Raw genomic sequence first — 19,259 nt, forward strand, 5'->3', positions numbered from 1 at the left:
TCAGGATTTAGCTTCATAGGGATCAGTTTGTGAATGGGCTTTATCATGTAGGGAGATTATTGGGTCACATGTAAGAATTGTGGCTTTTTTTCTGATGCCAGGTTTATGTGTAAACAGTCTTTAACAGCTCAGCATTTACAACTTAAGTTACTTTTAAAATATAAGCAAACCTATGGCCAGTCATTTTGTTTTTCTCTTTACTCTTTACTATTGTTACTTTCTATTGCATATGATATGAAACTTTAAAATGAGCTATAAAGTAGATATGTGTTGTCTCAGAGATTGCTATTTCACCTTGTTCTTGCCTTCACTGAATAGTATTCCTCCTGGACCTTAAAGGCTTTGGAGGCCAAGACTTTTTTCTTTTAATTGTATAAAATAAAATTTTCTCATTATCTTTTTTTATTAGATATTTTCTTTATTTATATTTCAAATGTTATCCCCTTTCCTAGTTTCCCCTCTGAAAATCCCCTATCCCCTCCACACTCACCCTTCTCCCCAACCCACCCACTTCCTGGCCCTGCCAGTCCCCTGTACTGTGGCATAGAACCTTAACAGGACCAAGGATCTCTCCTCCCATTGGTGACAGACTAGGCCATCCTCTGCCAAATATGCAGCTAGAGCCATGAGTTCCACCATGTTTTCTTTGATTGGTGGCTTTAGTCCCAGGTAGCTTTGGGGGTACTGGTTAGTTCATATTGTTGTTCCTCCTGTTGGGCTGCAAACCCCTTCAGCTCCTTGGGTACTTTCTCTAGCTCCTTCATTGGGGACCCTGTGCTCAGTCCAATGGATGGCTGTGAGCATCCACTTCTATATTGTCAGGCATTGGCAGAGCCTCTCAGGAGACAGCTGTATCAGGCTCCTGTCAGCAAGCTCTTGTTGGCATCCACAATAGTGTCTGGTTTAGTGGTTGTTTATGGGATGGATCCCCAGGTGGGGCAGTCTCTGGGTGGAGACCAAGACTTCCTAAACTATATCAACCCCTTTCATTGAAGGTATGTTTATGTAGTTCTGGATATAGATACACAAATAAAGCATTTACTGATTATAAGTCATGAAGAAATTCACCATAAAGTAGTTCTTCGGTGCTGTGTGAATGTAATGTATGTATATAGTTTTACTAATTAGTAAGATGAAAGAATATTTGCATACTAATGAGATAAATATTGGCTGAGTATTTGATAATATATGGTGTAGGGCAGTTCAGAGTGTTTCAGAGTTGATCAGTATTCTGATTTTATAATACTCGGTACTCGCAACCCCACTTCACATCAACAGAACAAAGTGAACAGCGTAGGGGCACTTCCAGAACTATTGGAATCTGTCCTAATTCTAAGCAAAGTTCACTTGGTGATTATTTGTGAACTTGAGTCAGCAACTCCAACAGCAAATGTTAAAATTAAACATTCTAATGTAGTACAATTAGAGATATTCATGATAAGGAAGAATAGGAAGATATTTAAAATCTTTATTTTCTATAATTAATTAGACCATTATGTTTTTATAGGAGCAAAAAAGTTTGTATGTATAGTAAAACACTGCAATTTGTAGCATACAACAATCTCAAGTATGAGATGACGTGTTTTAGGTGGTCTTTACTGGTGGTGTATGACTTGATGATTTAAAATCAAGGCTGCAATGCATTTCCATGCCACACAGTACAGGAGAGCAGTGCCAGAAACACCTCAGGTCCATAATGCATTTTAAATTTGGGTCATTGCTTTTAGAAACATTTTATTGTGGCCTTTTGTTTGTTTGTTTTTCACCCACAGTTTAAGAAGCTTGGTTGTGGGTTGTGCTGGGGAAAGGGCACTGTGTAGATGTCCCTGGGCCTTAGGCACTTATAGGGCACAGCTTATATGTGAGCTGTGATGATGCCTAAAACTACAGCACTTTTGCATTAAGTAGTTCAAGTAGTTTATGTTGATTCTCACTCTCTTTTCCCCCCTTGGAAAAGGAACTACAGTATTGAGTGATGTAGTCATAATTCAATCTTTGTGATGCAGTTTGCTGAGACTCTTAAGAGGCTTTGATTTCTCTTGTAACAAAGGCTCTCATATATTTAAATATTTTTAAGTTCATTTTTCACTTCAGAGCTCACAAACTTTCTATGTTAGGGGTATGATTTCTGATTTGTTGCTTGTGGTGTGTATTCAATTAATTTTTATTGGAAAGCTTCTCAATTAGAAAACCAGTCAATTTATCTTCTCTCCAAACTGTTGGTAACCGGAAATACTACTTATTTTTTCTGTTTAAGGAGGAACTTTCCTTCCTTCATTCCTTCTTTCCTTCCTTCCTTCTTTCCCTCCCTCCCTTCCTTCTTTCTACTAATAACTACATGTATAGAGCTCACTTTGAAATGAGCCCAGTCTCACCAGAGTTATAGAAATTGTCTAGGGTTGAGTAACCAATGAAGCTTAAGGCCAGGTGGGCCCTGGGACTCCACTGGAAGCAAAGCTACTAGATTTGCTAACCTGTGCATAGACTGGGTTCACTATTACACAGAGAAAGCAGGTTTGCTCAAATTAGCTTGTAGGTTGGCAGTTCTGAATTCTTAATCTCTTTATTTCATATACATAATATATGTATATCTACATTTTGTGTGTGTGCGTATATGTGTATGTATATATTTTGGTCTTCCACTTTTCTCTGTTAATTTCTTGTGTTATTTCTCCATGCAGCATCACCAGTTGCCATTCAGATTGCTTGTGGGCTCAGCCTGGCTTTTGTATACCTCAAAAAATTGATAGGGTAGAACAAACATGGGTTCTAAGGGAGAGACTTGCTCACCTGAAACAAGCGTTACTGATTGTGCATGACTCTTGGGACTTTGGGAAAGGTGTAAGGACTTTTAGTCTGAACACTCAGAATTCCTAAGAAACCAATTTTAGGTTTCTTCTACCAAAAAGTGCATTTGTGTCATCAATGCTGTCTTAAAGATTTTTGTGAAAAGATTAGATAAAAAAGATTAGATAAGTTAGTTGCCACATATTTCTGTTCCTCAATTCAGCAGTTGTTCTGATGCCTTCATAATACCCTGTTCAGTATTTTCATTTGAGGTGAACCCTCAAATTACACCCATCTTACTTAGGATTTGGGAGTTGTAAGTTTTCTGGTATTACATTTTACTGCCCAAATCTACTTTAACACATCTTAACTAATTAATTAATTTTTGCTTTTTCCAGACAGGGTTTCTCAGTGTAGCCCTGGCTGTCCTGGAACTCATGCTGTAGACCAGGCTGGCCTCGAACTCAGAAATCCACCTGCCTCTGCCTCCCAAGTGTTGCGATTAAAAGCATGCACCACCACTGCCCAGAATTTTTTTTTTTTTTTATCACCACCATTCTGCCCTATTTTCTTTCTTTAAAGATAAGTATTTTTAAAATTTTCAGGCTTATTTATTTTATGTATATGAACATTTTGTCTGCATGTTTCTGTTGCACCATATAAATGCCTGGTGCCCACTGAGGTTAGAAGAGAACATCAGATCCTCTTGAATTGGAGTTATGGATAATAGTGGGCCATCATGTAGGTGCTGGGAATTGAACATGGATCCTCTGCAGGAGTAATGATTGGTCTTACCAATGATCCATTTCTCCAGCCCTGCATATTTTAGTTTCAAAAAAATTGTTTGGAAGGCTCTTAAAACAAGATAAAAATGAGACTGTAAACATTAATGAGAATTAAAAATACTCATGTATTCTTCTTATATTTGTAGATAAAGTTTTTAGATGTCTGGAATTAAGAATTCAAAAATATACGTTCGTTACTGACTTTTAATGTTCTTTTAAGATTTAGTGTGGTGTACGGATTTTGATAGCTGAATATAGCTGCAGAGCTGCTACCACAGTCAGCAGGGAATGAGCTCTCCCCTACCCTTCATTCCCCTTTTTTCTTTTTGTAGATAGTTTCTTTTCCTTTTGCATTCCCTCTGGAATAAAAGTTGGTTTTCTCAAAGTGAGGTTGTTGGAGAATGTACTACAAGTGGACTTGTTATTGTATAGCCTTTTAAATGCCTCTTCCTTGAACATAAGACCTTGGAGACTTGGCCATGTACTTGCCTTTGTCCATACTGAGGGTCCCCATGTATTGCTGAGTGATTCCCCATTGTGAATGTAGTCCAGTCTGCCTATTCAGTCAGTTTTCAGGGGACAAAGGAATTGTCTTCAATTCTGAGTGATTGAGAATAGTACTATAAGAAATAGTCACATCCACATTTTTGAAAGTGAATGTCTCATTTCTTCTGGGTAATTACCTAAAAGTGAAAGTGATATGCTGAGTGTGTTTCAGTTTGTAAGTGCTAGACTGTTTTCCACAGTGGCCCTGTTGTTCTGCTGTCTTGCTGATAGGTCTAGAGAGCCTTTGCTCTTTATCCTCACCAACACTTGAGATAACAGCTTTTTAAAAAGTTGGTAGTACTCACTATGCATTTCTATTTTGTTTTTTCATAAATGTTAATGATTGTCTTAGTTAGGGTTTCCATTGATGTGAAAAGACACCATGACTAAGGCAACTCTATAAAGGACAACATTTAATTATGGCTGGCTTATAGGTTTGGGGGTTAGATCCATTATCATCAAGGAGCATGGCAGCGCCTAGGCAGACTTGGGATTGGAGAAACTGAGAGTATCTTGATCCAAAAGGCAGACCAGAGAAAACTAACTTACAAGCAGCTAGAGAGGAGTCTCAAAGTCCACCCCCACAGTTACACACTTCTTCCAACAAGGCCACACCTCCCAATAGTGCCACTCCCTAGGAGGCTAGTATAGTCAAACCACCACAATGATGTTGTCTTTTTATGTGTGTTGCTAACTCTGTTATCTAAATGTCTAATGAAATCTTTACCTTTTTTCTCTAGTAATTTATAAGTTTTGGATGCCATTTAATATCCTAGATATAAATATTTTATGTTTTTGTCACATATATTCACTGAGGATGCACCTGTATCCAGATAACCTCAAACACATATCCTGCCTTGGCAGTAACAGTCAGGAGCTGCTATGGTTAAGTGCACACTTTTATTTTTTCAAAATTGAGGCAATTCCAGTTTGATAATTGTTTTTTTCATGTGTGGTTTTTACTTTAGTTTTGTCTCTAAGTAATATTTAACTCATTACAAATAGTTTTTCCTATTATTTTCTTTGAGGAGTTTTAGTTCATGACCCCATTTGTTCTTGTTATGGTGGTGGGCTTTATTTTCTTTGCTGAATATACAAACCTTTTGTTAAAAGTGCTGTGTAATATAATTCCTATCTTTGCTGCTCCAGTCCTTCATAGCTGCTTTCTAATAATGATGGGATTTTTAGGTTTTGGGTGGTGTTGGTTGTTATTGTTATTCCTTTATTTTAATTTATGGACCATGGCTTCAGTGATCTTTGTTTAAAATGTAAATCAGATCTCATTGCTCCTTTGTTTAAAATTTTCTGGTCATTGACTTTTTGGGAGGGGGATTGGGGGGAGGAGGTTCGAGACAGGGTTTCTCTGTATGGACCTGGCTGTCTTGGAACTCACTTTGTAGACCAGGCTGGCCCCGAACTCAGAAATCTGCCTGCCTCTGCCTCCTGAGTGCTGGGACTAAAGGCATGCGCCACCACGCCTGGCGGTCATTGACCTTTTTGCATAGGAAAATTTCTATGGGAAATTGAGTATCTCGCAGTGCCTTCAGACTCCTCCCCTCCTCCCAATTTAACAGTTGATAAGCAGCTCCCAGCATGTTCTTGTTGAGGTTGTGTAGCAGGTCTTCTTTCCTCTACGGTGCCCTCTTCATGTCCTAAGCTTTCTTAGTGCTTTTCTTCAAATGTTGATTCAGATGGCCTTGCCTCAGGAAAGGTCTTTCTTAGTGCTTTTCTTCAAATGTTGATTCAGATGGCCTTGCCTCAGGAAAGGTCTTTCTGGCTGGCAGCCTTTCTTTCCCTTTGGTCTCTGTGCCATTAGCCTCTTGTATTTTCTTCATAGCACTTAGTATTGATTTGTGTGTCTCTTGTCTTGTTCACTTTTATAGCCACGGTGCCAAAGCATTGGGTATCTCATTTTTTCAATAAATGTTTGTAAAACAAATATTGAGCACTATTTTTCAAAAGTAATATGGCTTATAATAATTAGTAAATCTATAGATGTTCTATATTTTGAACTGTTACCTGACTTTTTTTCCTCTACAGCACTGAGCCCAGGTAGAGAGGAAGTGTAGACTAGTAGGGAATATACAAACCACAGTGTCAGATCTTAGTAATGTCATTTAAGGTTTCTTTTCTATAAAATTCAAGGCTGGAGCTGATAGCCACCAATTTGTCTAATTTAACATTACAATCCTACTTTAATGATTATGGAATTGTTATTTTAAAATTTAGGCTTCTTTTTTACTTTAGTTATCTCTCTAGATTTTATTACATTTCTAGGCTTTTATTCTTTACCTCAGAAATTTTCTGGATTTGTTTTTTGTTTCAAGCACTATGCTAATAAGCACTTATATGTTTTGTTTAATTTTTACATGAGACATAGTCACATAACTTTATAATATTGAAATACAACTTGGAATCTAGAAGTAACTTCTGTAGGCGGTTGGTTATACAAGGAGGAAGGGGCAGAACTGGGTTTTCTACTTCTACTGTTTGTCAGAGCGCCATCATCCTTTATTTGTTCATGACTGCTCCCCCTTTTACAGAGAGCATATTTATTGTCTTTAACTTCCAAGACATCATTAAGGTGTCTCAGGCTCAGTGTTGGGAGGGAAGTGGGATGAATGTGACTGATGTACATACTAAATTAGTTAGCACAAATTATCTGATTTATGTCACCTTTATAGCTTGGTTGCATTATCTTGATCCATACCGTGCTTCTTATCTGCTGATGTTACTCTTACATGTAAGAATCAAAAGCTGAAATATATATGTAAATACCACCAGTAAAATAAAAGTTTCTTATATTTAGATGGAAAGGTGCTCATAAGGCAAATGATGTTTGATCCTATGCAGACTATGTAATAAAAGTAACAACAAAAACAAATATGAAATAGTAAAACATTATGGAATATATGTACACAGAATGTTTATGTCCCTACAAGTTAAAGAGACATTGTTGGCATGATCTGTTTGTGCACTAGGTAAAGATTTCCTTAGTACTATTCATAATGCTGATTTGATTTCTCTGTCACAAAAAGTTGAGTGCAGAACCCATTTTGGTATTGTTATTCACATGACTGCATCATATCTTGTAAACTCACTATCCAACAGCTTGTAATTGATGTAATAAAGAGCTGACTGGCCAAGAGGCAGGACAGGAAGGGCGGAACTTCTAGGGAGAGATAGAACTCTGGGAAAGAGTCTGATTTGCCTGTTGATCAGAGAGATTCATCAGTCAGCCAGAAACTGAGCGTGGGAACAGAAGAGGTAACTAACAAGCCATGTGGGGGGACAGTTAGTTGAGGGTCCGTTAAGTCAGGAACAAACTTTCATAATTAATAAAATGTCTCCATGTTGTTATTTGGGAGCTGGCCGGCCAAGAAAATGACATTATAGAACAGTGCAGAGTTTATTCAAAATTTGCTAATTGGGAGTCTATAGTGAAGTTTTCCCATATATTGTCTAGGGAGTTAGAGACGGTAGTGCTTATTAAGGATTGGTGGTTGCTAGCTAATTGTAAGCCATGGCTGAGGAAGCAGGTGACTGAGGGAGAGGAGGACAAGGCCAAGGGTCAGGGAGAAATTGAGTTAGAAGTCAGAGGAGTTGCCTTATGGTTCGAATAGTTCTTTCCTTGAAATTATGCCATTGTCTCATAGTAAGCTTTGTTCCTTTTTTTGTGGTTCTATTTTCTTGTCTTGTGTTTCTATGTTGCTTATGAGTAGCAAATACTTTGAGATAAGAGTAATACTCAAACTTAAAAAGTGTTGTTGACCTTATAGGAGTAAGAGCTACCCGCTACCCTCTTAAGAAAAACTCAAGATGTTCACTCTTGAAACTTTTTAAAAGGTTTGGCCGGGCGTGGTGGCGCACGCCTTTAATCCCGGCACTCGGGAGGCAGAGGCAGGCGGATTTCTGATTTCGAGGCCAGCCTGGTCTACAGAGTGAGTTCTAGGACAGCCAGGGCTACACAGAGAAACCCTGTCTCGAAAAAAAAAAACCAAACAAACCAAAGATACAGAATAGAAAACATAGTGTACACATAGTATTTGTTTAATATGTATATGTATTTGTGCTAAATTAAAAATGCTTACTCTTTTTGATATGAGTAATCTGAGTAAAGTTTTATTTGTTTTCATATATATATATGTGTGTACATATATGCAGAATACACAAAGGTGAAGCAAATATAAGCTGTCAAATTGTTGAAAATCAACATAACTAGAGATAGCATCTAGGGTTCCTTCTACCTCTCAAATTCAGGGAACATGAAATATTTAAGTTTTTTAAAATGTTGCCATTTTAAGATTGTTCAAGTAACTACAGAAAGCTATCTCATCACAATCCTTTCACTTGATGACTTCAGTAACTAAAACTCATAAAATAGAAAAGTCAGTTAATTTTTTTTGAATACTTTATACCTTCATTATTTGCTTAGAATTAGATTCCCTAGTAAAGCTTAAACAATTAAGGGGGAGAGAAAATCGGCAACCTACTTTCCAGTGGGAAGGTTAATAAACCCCCCTAATTGTTTGGGAAACGACACAGGCACCATGTTGGGCTAGAATAGCAGGTTAAGGAGATGGATGAGGAATATGAAATTTTCAAGCAGAAGTAAAGAGAGGGGCTAAAAGGGAAGGGTCTCCTGGCCACAGGTAGAATTAAGAAATCCTACAGAAGCAAGCTGCTCCTTGTACCTGAGGTGATACCATCTTCCATTCTGATATACACACGTGGATGTCCAACTGTAACACCTTTGCTACCTATATATAGCTAGAATGAAATGTTGTCCTAGAACCCCATCGCTCAGTGTAGTAAGCATTGGTTAAGTGCAGAAGCCTCCTCTCGTTTTCTTGAAGTACATCTCAAAAGTGAGAGTATTTCACCATTAATACTTAAATATGTGTCTTCAGTAGACAAGACTGTTGGAACAGTGCAGTTAACATATCCTTTGGCCCGTGTGAGAGTGTATTGTCCTCTTTGTCCAACTGCCTATAGAATGTCCTTCAGCATTTCTGTTAACTCTTTTTCTTTGTGGCGTTTTTCTCCAATACAGGGTTCATATATCTCACTGTTCTTTCCATCTCCATCTCTCTTTATTCTTCTTGTCTTTGAAACAGACCCCAAACCACTTTGCTGGACATTTTGTTTACATTTCAAAGACTTTAGACTTGTCTTGTGTAATCTTCTGTATTCTGGATTTGTTTATTTCTAATTTTTTCAAGGTTCAAATCAGGTTAAGGGTTTTGTTTTAAGTAGGAATACTACCAAAGTGACGTTATATATTTCTATTTATCACATTATAGAGAACCTAACTAATCTATGAAGTGATTCCTGACACTGAATAACCTGTTTAACAACTTTGTACTCCATAATTTTATTATATGTTTTGAATTAAGAATGAAAAGGTAATTTTCATTTTAAGTTAATATCTTATAAAAAAGAGCTTCCCTCCTTTGGTGGCCTTATGATAGCAATAGAAAAGAATTGATACACCGTGTGTGTGTGTGTGTGTGTGTGTGTGTGTGTGTGTGTGTGTATTTTGAGAGGGTATAGATAACCTGTTTTAAGTAATAGTAACAGGTATAGTATTCACAGCTACTTTGGGAGGTAGATGTTGTGACGGTCCCACATTTGCATAGGAAACAAGCTTGGGAACATCAGGTGACTGATACTTGTGCACTTCCTTGGACTGCTTCTTGAATAAACTTCTTTCTCAGATTTATCCCAGCCTTGTAGTTATGATCTGGGTTAACAGTGCTGTTTGTACTAAAACATTTTTTTCCTCACCGTTCACTTAGATTACTTCTGTCCAGCATGGTGCTTCCTTCTGGCTCCTTAAGTCTGTTTCAGTCTGCCTTTCCTTCCTGGTATAATTTCTTCTAGCTAGATCAGATCATTTCATTAGATTAGATCAGTTTATGCTCTGTGAGTAGCTGGTAGGATAGGTGTGTTCTTTGGAGCCAGTGGCCTCTGTACACCTTTAGTCTTTTACACGAAATGTCTGTACTTCCATTTGTTTTCTCAGGTTAACAAGGAAGGATTTGTGAAGATTAAACAAACAATAAACACTATGTTGCAGTGATTTATAGCTGTATTTTAAGATGCTGTGAGGCTGTATCCTTATTGCCAGTGAGTTCGTTGTTCTGATACAGTTTGTCTGGATAGATTTCTTGCCCTCTAACAAAGCTCCCCCGAGTCCCACACACCTTTTACTCTGTTCCCTTTGCTTTGCTTTTGAAAAAGCAAGATAAGAGGGAGTTAGGGGGTAGGAACCAATATGTGGGCATAGTGTTTGAGAACTTTGAGATTTTGGTAGATAATGAAGGGTGGAGTAATGATCTTGGGATGGGCAGAATTCCTGGGGCAGTGTGTGGTAGCTATTCTACCCTAGTTAGCTCCTGTTTCATTTTTGGCTAGTCAAGTCCTGGTGATCAAATAGTTGAGGACCTTTGATTTTAAAAAAAAAAAATCCTCCCTTTTACTAATAGAGAACACATGTAAAATTGAATTCTGCTCTTCTTTCTGAACTTGAGATTATATGGGAATAGTTGTTTATTAAGGAATAGCCAGTAAAATACAATTAACAGAATTGATTGCACACAGCAAGGCTTTGTGTGCCACCTTGCTGCTAGGGTTTTTTTGTTTTTTTTTTTTTTGTTTTGTTTTGTTTTGTTATTTGGTTTTTTGGTTTTTCGAGACAGGGTTTCTTTGTACAGCCCTGGCTGTCCTGGAAAACACTTTGTAGACCAGGCTGGCCTCCAACTCAGAAATCCGCCTGCCTCTGCCTCCCTCCCGAGTGCTGGGATTAAAGGCGTGTGCCACCATGTCCAGCTATTAATATTAGCTTGTTGGTTTTTATTTTTCAGAGCGGTAATTACTTTGATAGCAAATCTGTCAGCATTCTGTATCCACATAGCCCTTCTTTTAATCGTTTAAAGGAGAGGGAGGATAAAGCAGGAAACCTACTTTGCAGTAAGCACAGGTGGGCAGGGATGAAAGGATTGTGGACTCATGGTTTTACAAGGTGGTCATGGATAGTAGCTGCAGAAAGCTTACTCCTTTCCACACATTCTGCTTTGTCGGGAAGAAGCCATAATGTAGATTCTTTTTAAAATTTAACTCTTAAAGAAGATGGTATCTAATGCTGGCTGTAGTTCTAGGTCAGGTCTTATGGTGAGAACTTGGAAACAAACTTTTAAAAAATGGGTACTAAAGTCAGAAAGGAGCCTGTTTTTCTGCTGTGAGAGTCACTGGAATATTTTGGAATATCTACGTTTTGTCGTACACATTTTAATGACATGCTATATTTAATATTTTACTTGTAGTTTTATATTTTAAAACACTTAAATAAAAACCATTCCATTGTGGAGAAAACCATGATGAATATATTTTTATTGTTTAGACATTTTGTAGGGATGAGAGATTTGTGCCATGAGTTTATGGTAGCCTTTTTCAGTTTGTTTTCCTCTCTAAATCTATTCAAACCAGGTGCTATTTATCAGTAGGACTATACTTGATTGTAATCATGCCTAAAATCTTTAAGGGATTTTTAAAAACAGAAGTGGGATGTAACATCTTTAAATGCCCATAGTCTATCACGGTCTGAATTCTGGAGCAGAAAAGGTACATTGGGGTCGGGTAAGCAGGGTCTCGGTTGGTTGGTAGCTTGGGTGACAGTGATGTGCCGGTGTGAATTTTTCTAGTTTGATAAATTTGGTAAAACATTATATATGGCATTAATGTTAGTAGTGGAAGCTAGGCAAAGAGTAAATGGGAATTCCATATATTCACTAGAAACAATAAAAGCTTTGGATATGCAGTCATGACTGAGTATCTGGAGTTCATTTGTTTAAGGAAAGTTTGGTGGTAGTTCTCTTTAAGAAATTTGAAATTTATATGAAAAATAAAAAGCTCATCAATAAAAATAAGCCCATAAGTTTTATGTGACGAGGTACCAAGCTCCTTAGTTTTATCATGATACTATGGATCTTCCTTATTTTAGATTGTAGTTGTTTATTTTTAAATTGTTATAAATGAAAAATATAGTAGAACCAGCTAGCTTTCTTCTGATTGTATTGTAAATTTTGAACTTCATATCATTGGAAGCCCAATATTCATCTGTTTATAGGATGGTGATGACCTTAGTTGATAATCTATTTGATACATACTAAGAATAAGAAATCTCTAGTAATTTGAGATTTTTTAAAAAAGAAATAGCTCTATGAATAAACTTGTAACTAATGTATTTTCATCTAGCTATCCCTATACAAATCTCTTTATTTTCTTGGGTTCTTGAGTGTTATTTATGTGATTTGGCCTCAAGTGCCATCAGAATTCAGAGGCAGTGCTAGAGCACGTACAGTTGGTTATTGATTGAGTATAATCAGGGTGAGGCATTCCCTTCCCAAGGAGGTTAGAATAGAAGTATGGAGAGAATTTCAACACACACAGAAACAGATTTATTGAGTACATGTGTATGCTGGTGATGACTATCGGTGGTAATAATAATAATACATGGAAATTTGGAGCAAACACTCAATCGGCTAGTACTTCAGCCAAAGCTCCCTTGCCGTTGTATAGTAGTGCATAGTCAAATGGATACTAGTTTTATGGAAAATCTGAGTGGGATGAAATCTGAGCTGCTTTTATTTGGAGAGTGGTTATTGTTTTTAAAACCATGGAATACTTTTCAAAGAGGCATTTTTATTAGAGTACTGTCAAGGCTGAAAACCCCTTTTGTCACCCCTCCTGTATTGGGGTGACTTGCTCTTGCTCTTGTTCCTCACGTAAAGGAGGAAGGGGATATAAGGCCCCGTTGGAAGTACTCTGAAGAAGCTCACTGTGCTCTCATGTATAGCAGGACACGCATATTCTCTGTCCTTGAAAATGTCCTGCTTTAATGGAAAGATAAGGCAGCTAAAGACTTGTTCAGAGAGAAGAACAATATACTGGAATCATTGAATGTACCATTTAGGCTATTTTCTTTTTATCATGAATTATGACACAAATATTCTTGAGCATATCAGATGATATGCAAATGCTTCTGTGTCTAAAGGTTCTGTGTCATACAGAGACCCCTCCAGTCAAAGAGGAAATACAGTCTCAGGGGCTTGCACTGCCTTGACAGTTGAACTTAGAGAGATAAGCAGCTATAGGCCCCAACTATACATGGAAATATTATGGAATTTTGAGGAAAAGGAAAACTGGGACAATTTGTCAATAAGTTGAACTAGATTTTAAGGTAAATTTAATATGTATTTACTTAAATTACTATATTTATCAAATATGTATCTCTACATATTTAGAAAATAAAATTTTGCATGTACACTTTGGTCAACTAAATAATATTGAAGGATTGTGGAGGTGACTTAGGTCACTCCAGTGAGGAACCGTCTAACTTTTCTATATACTTCCTTCTAGCTTTATATGAGTTTTTAATATTTTCCTTCCAGCCCTTCCCAACTCCCTTCCCTCAAACCCCTCTCGTGCACCTCTACTTTCAAGTTAATAGCCTATTATTGTTACATCTACATGTATATGTATATATGTGCACAGGTATGTATATGTGTGTATGGGTGCACAATATATATATAGATAGATGTATATGAGCTAGATGTATTTATATGTATGTGGATATCTATTATATATCTATACATTATATATCATATGTAATATGTATTATATGTGTTATATATAATATATGGAATATATTCATATCTGTCTCTGTACTGCCTAGTCCATTTTTGTTGTTTATATGTATATGTTTTCAAGCTAACAACTCTGTATTGAGTGACCAATAAGGGTTGCTGTTCCCAAAGTTCATGCATCTAATTTAAAAACTACAGGTAGAAAAGGCTTTGTGTACATGGAGTATGAGGTTAGGTTAACGGAGAATCTGAGTTCTGCTCCCATTTTCGATTCCTTGTGTGCCTTTGCTGATGGTTTTACTTGCTACATGTTAAGTGTATGAGCCAGATGGTAGATGCAGGTCAGCAGGAGAAAAGAACTGATTCATGATATACTTTAGGTACATACAGGAAGGCACACAGTAGAGGACGAAGAAAGAAAGTAACTTGAAGAGAAGTTTATTGTTTTCTTTGAAATACTGAAAAAGCTACTTAAAGTTTCTCTTTAGAGAATAATTTCAGTTTTTGAAAACTAGTGAAATCTTACTATGAAGAAATCTTGCTATAGAAGTTCTTTATTTTAGATTTAGCATAAAAACTGGTTTATTTGAAAGAAGTAATTAATACTTAGTGATTATAAATGTTAGTCTTAGATTACCCAGCAATTGTTCTGATAGAGTTTTCTTAGCAGGTTTTGAGTTGAAGAGATCCCTGTTGAGGGGTGTATTTAACTCAGCATCCTCCCTGTCTTCTCCCTTGCCCATTCAGCAGAGGAAGCAAACCTACCCATAGTGGCTCCTATAGTCAGGCTTGATTCAGTCTCTGCTGAGGTCAACCTCTTAAGGGCTTTCTCTATGTGTTGCCAGTGTGCTGGTAAAAATGACTTTAAACTCTTGTCAGCGTAGTTACTGGTGCATGCATCACGGTCCCACTCAAATAAACCTGTCACAACACAAAGTCAGCTGCTAGAGAAGAGTACAAGGGCAGGCCTCTAGCTTTTCATTCGAGCATCACTAAACGTGCACAGAGTGCCCAATTATTTCAGCATTATTGAGCAAGCCTACAGGAGAACCCAAGCCTTGCTACATTGGATTTTCTTTAGTAATTTGCTCAAGTGCCGCTGAGGACACTTAAAGGGCTTAAAAAACTGTGGCTGCAACCAGCTTCCTTTTCTGGGTTGTTAATTCAGGTTTTCTCTTTCAAATTAACTCTCCCTGCATGCTGTGCAGTGGTTCTGGGACAACTGTTTAACACTAATTTTCTCAATTTTCAGCTTTTCTTGTTCTACATCACTGCCTTAACAGTTATTCACATATACATTTTGATTAGAAATACATGATAGTTGGACCTTTGCCTTTTGTTCTAGAACAAAATATAGAGGCTTTGTTAAAGAACCTTCAGCTTTTAAGAGGCATTTAAACAGTTTATCATATTTAAAATCTAGGTCATTTACCTTACATATTAAAACAACAACAGCAACAAAACCCATAGATTTTAGAAGAAAAGTAACATCACTTATGCATCTTTCCTCCTTCCCCTCTCCCAACTTTAAAAATGATTCAGGATGAGGGTAACTCCTTCTTGTGTACAAGATTGTTTTCATTATCTATTATACCTACTGTTTTTCTTGTAGGCTATACAAGGGACAAATTCAATATCTGTGTCTGATTTTTCACAGCAGCAACAACTCCAAGCTCAGCATTTATCACACGGACATGGTCTGCCTGTGCCTCTGACACCACACCCTTCAGGGCTTCAGCCCCCAGCCATTCCACCTATCGGTAGCAGTGCAGGACTTCTGGCCCTCTCCAGTGCACTAGGAGGTCAGTCTCACCTCCCAATTAAGGATGAGAAAAAGCACCATGACAATGATCACCAAAGAGGTGAGTGGGCATTTGGGCATCAGTGTGGCGTTATCTACCTTCTAGGGATAGATTCTAGATGCCATCATTTTCTGTTTCTGAATTTTATTTTGCTAGTATCTAAATAAAAGGATTTCCACCAAAAGGCATATTAGTTATTAGAAGGAGTCATTTGTCACATGGAACCCTTGTGGTTGCTGAAAAGACAAAGAGCTGTTTGCAGATTTTGCCACCCCATGCCCTCCACTTCTATCCTGACTTTTCTGGTGATAGAAGCCAGGGTCCTTACACATCTAGTCAAGGGTCCTATAGTGGGGCTACATTTCCAGCTCCTCAGACAATTGGTTGCCTTTGATCCCTTGCTTCCAAAATTTAGATCAGTAGTGAAATCTTGTTTAAAGTACATGTATCCTTAAAAGTCAGCTGTGACCAGATTTTTGGAGAGGAAAACTTAATAAAGGCTTACTTATATTTGACTAAATCAGTTATTATTAGTAAATTAGAAGAATTTATAGAGTATAGTAAGAATTCCAGTTGTCATATTGAGGTGATTCAGTTCAAAAACAACAAGTTGGTGAGTTACTGCTATTCAGAACATGAGATGAACTGTTTTTGATAATACCTACTGAGGAAGTTCACTGTGTTCTCATGTGTGGTCTCTTTTCTCTTGTAAAGGAAGATGTTGGTACCGAGGGTTTTCAATGTTCCTGTGCATTTGTACAGTGCTTACTGATAGTTTTCAGTAGGTAACTAAAAGACTGAAAAAGAAATTCTAGCCGGGCATGGTGGCACACGCCTTTAATCCCAGTACTCGGGAGGCCGAGGCAGTCTGGTCTACAGAGTGAGTTCAGGACAGCCAGGGCTACACAGAGAAAGAAACTCTTGTCTTGTAAAACGAAGAAAGAAAGAAAGAGAAAGGAAGGAAGAAAGAAAGAAAGAAAGTCTTCCACCATTCCTGTATGATAATTTATCTAGCAAAGGGATGGTTTGTTGGTTTGAAAGGGTGTGGCTTGTAATAAAAATGTCCTATCTACAGCTTTTTAAGTATCATTACCAAAGTTTAGAGCATGTGCAAATTGTTCATATTACATAGAGATAAGTTTATCTTCTGTGATCCTAGGAATATTGTAATATTTGTTTTAGAGTTATCTTAATGCTATGGTACAGAGTTGACTCATGATTATAAACTTAAGTGGAAAAGTCAATAAGATACACATAAATAAGAATGGCTAACTTTGGTTCATTTGAAATTGTGTCAAAGGTGAACCAGTGCTTTGTGAATTTTGTTAGAGTAGTATTAATAATTAACTTTACAGTAAAGTTGACATCTGTTCAATTTATTATTTAGCAGGGTCAGGTTTGATAAGTATGATTTTATGTAAACTAACAAGCCTGTTTCTTTTTTTCTTGCCTCTGTTTGCTTGCCTTGCTGCTGTTCTGCCTACAGACAGAGACTCCATCAAGGTAGGACTCAAAGACATTCAGACACAAAGTGTAGCGGGATTATGAGTAATATGAATAAATCTAATAATGGATTCTTTGAGATTTAGAGACCAGTATGGATGACATTTACCAAGTTGTGGTCAGCTTAGTCAACTGGTCTTTTTAAACAATGATCATATTTTTCTGAGGATCAGATTTGTAGAACACAAATGGATTGCTCATATTAGGCAAAAATGTAACTGCTTTAAGATACTGCAGTGAAGTAAATGTATTAATTTATAAGACATATACTCATCAGAAAACAAAGCATTAAACATCTGTTTGGGCCAAATGAGTGGTGTCGGCTCAGTGGGAGAGCTTGAGCTGGGTATGTGTAACCTAGGCTCATGCTCAGCATGAGAGGAGGAGACAAAGCCTGCCTTAGAGTGTTTCTGTTTACCAGAGACAATGCATGCTCTTTTTGTATTATTTGGGTTTGCAGTGTGGCAAATAATTCTTTGAAGATTTTAATCTGTTTCACCTGCCTTCTGTGTTTCATTGTATGTAAACAAAATGTACAGGTTGTAATACAGGAAATGAATAAACTATGAATATATTTCAATCACCTTGAGTCAGGTCCAGTTAAATATGCCATGTGTATGCATAATTGTGTAGCACATACCATTTTATTACCCATCAGAAGTAACCTAGTTCTGGGACACTAACCAGGGTATGGATACTATCATTTTGAGTTTTAAATAATCAAATGTAGTGGCCCATAGGTTAGTTCAGTGGTTCTCAACTTTCCTAGTGCTGTCACTCTTTAATAACAGTTCCTTATGTAGTGGTGACCCCCCAACCATAAAATTGTTTTTGTTGCTGCTCCATAACTGTAATTACGCTACTGTTATGAATCATAACCATGTGGTTTTGGTGGTCTTAGGTGATCTCTGTGAAGTATTGATTCACTGCTAAAGGGGTTGGGAACCACTGGGTTATTTAGACCTTTTGCAGTTTTTTGTGAAGTATATACAATACTAGTCTTTCCCATAAATACGGTCTTTGACTATGAATAGTACTTTACTCTTTGACCTTTTGAAAATTCAAATTGTTTTCATAGTCCTTAAATAACAGAAATTCAATATTGAGTCTATCCATTTTACCCTTTGAGAATCTTTAAATTTAAAAGTGCACTTGCAATCCCAAACAACTGCCAACAAGTAGAACTATACACATTAAGTGTTAATTATGTATATGCAATTGTACATTTTGTTGTATACTCTTCACATCAGTACCTACATGAAAAAAATGTCTTAGAGTTTACATGCTCTCCACTTGTACATTAGAAGTAATTAGTAGATAAGGTAGTCGGGATCAGCTGATCAGATCTCTAGGGAGGCCTGTCTGAGGCTGTACTGTAAACACTCCTGGTGGCTTATGATGAATCCATACCTTCAGGTAGGCCAGTGGACTAAACCAAAGACTCCTCCAGCTCCACTCACAGATGATTGTGAAAATATTTATATACCATGGTACACTTTATGCTATTTACATTTCTTATGACCCCACACAAGAAGAATAAGATGTATATTTTTAATCATCTATAATCCAAGTGAGCCTAAACATGGCAGAATAGCCAGAAGCCTTAAGAAAGTACTAAGGAAATAAGTTGATGCTTTGTTCTGATTTATTATGACTGACAGCTACAGGTCCATGCTTGAAGTGTGCTATCTACGTTCTGGCATTGTCTTAAGGTTTTCAAGTTGAATTAGTTGGCTAAATTTTTTTTTTTTTAACATGTTTCTGTGATGCTCCAGAAGTGGCTGACAATTCTAATGAGCATCCTTATCCTTGTGTAAGGAGTTCCTGTTTAAGAGGGGGCAGTTTATGGTTGTTGGCTGATGTGTGACTGGGGGTGGTTTGTAGCAACCAGTTATCCAGTGGTCTGCTAGTTGAGCTAGAATGAAATAATTTATTCATGCACAATAGTTCTCCTTAACATTTAACAGGTAATGAATGTGACATAAATTTCCTTCTGGCTCTAAATTTTTCCCTTTCCTCTTCTAATCTGCAAACAGGCAGCTCTTGTACTCTAAATAATAAGTAATTTTTGGCCATCTGTCAAAAGGAAATTTCAATACAAATTTAAATTAATGGTGCCTGAAAATTTTATAGCTCCTCTAAAAGCCTGTAATGTGCAGAAAAATCGGAATCTGCTGGTAGTAATTAGT

The 19,259-nt window shown here is 37.2% G+C and overlaps 1 protein-coding gene across 7 annotated transcripts in view; it reads left to right on the forward strand.

The window, feature by feature from the left end:
• Positions 1-19,259, forward strand: part of LOC110285992 (TLE family member 4, transcriptional corepressor) — a 141,905-nt gene that overhangs the window by 59,493 nt on the left and 63,153 nt on the right. For 5 of the 7 annotated variants that reach the window (XM_021152454.3, XM_085834009.1, XM_085834010.1 and 2 more), the window contains 2 exons: positions 15,423-15,627; positions 17,054-17,070. In XM_021152454.3, coding sequence (XP_021008113.1) covers positions 15,423-15,627; positions 17,054-17,070 — 222 coding nt within the window. The remainder of the gene's footprint in view (positions 1-15,422; positions 15,628-17,053; positions 17,071-19,259) is intronic. The other 2 variants (XM_021152455.3, XM_021152457.3) reach the window with 1 other exon arrangement.

This window comes from Mus caroli, unplaced genomic scaffold (genome assembly GCF_978045245.1).
Source record: "Mus caroli unplaced genomic scaffold, Mus_caroli_1 scaffold_20, whole genome shotgun sequence".
Taxonomy (NCBI): Eukaryota; Metazoa; Chordata; class Mammalia; order Rodentia; family Muridae; genus Mus; species Mus caroli.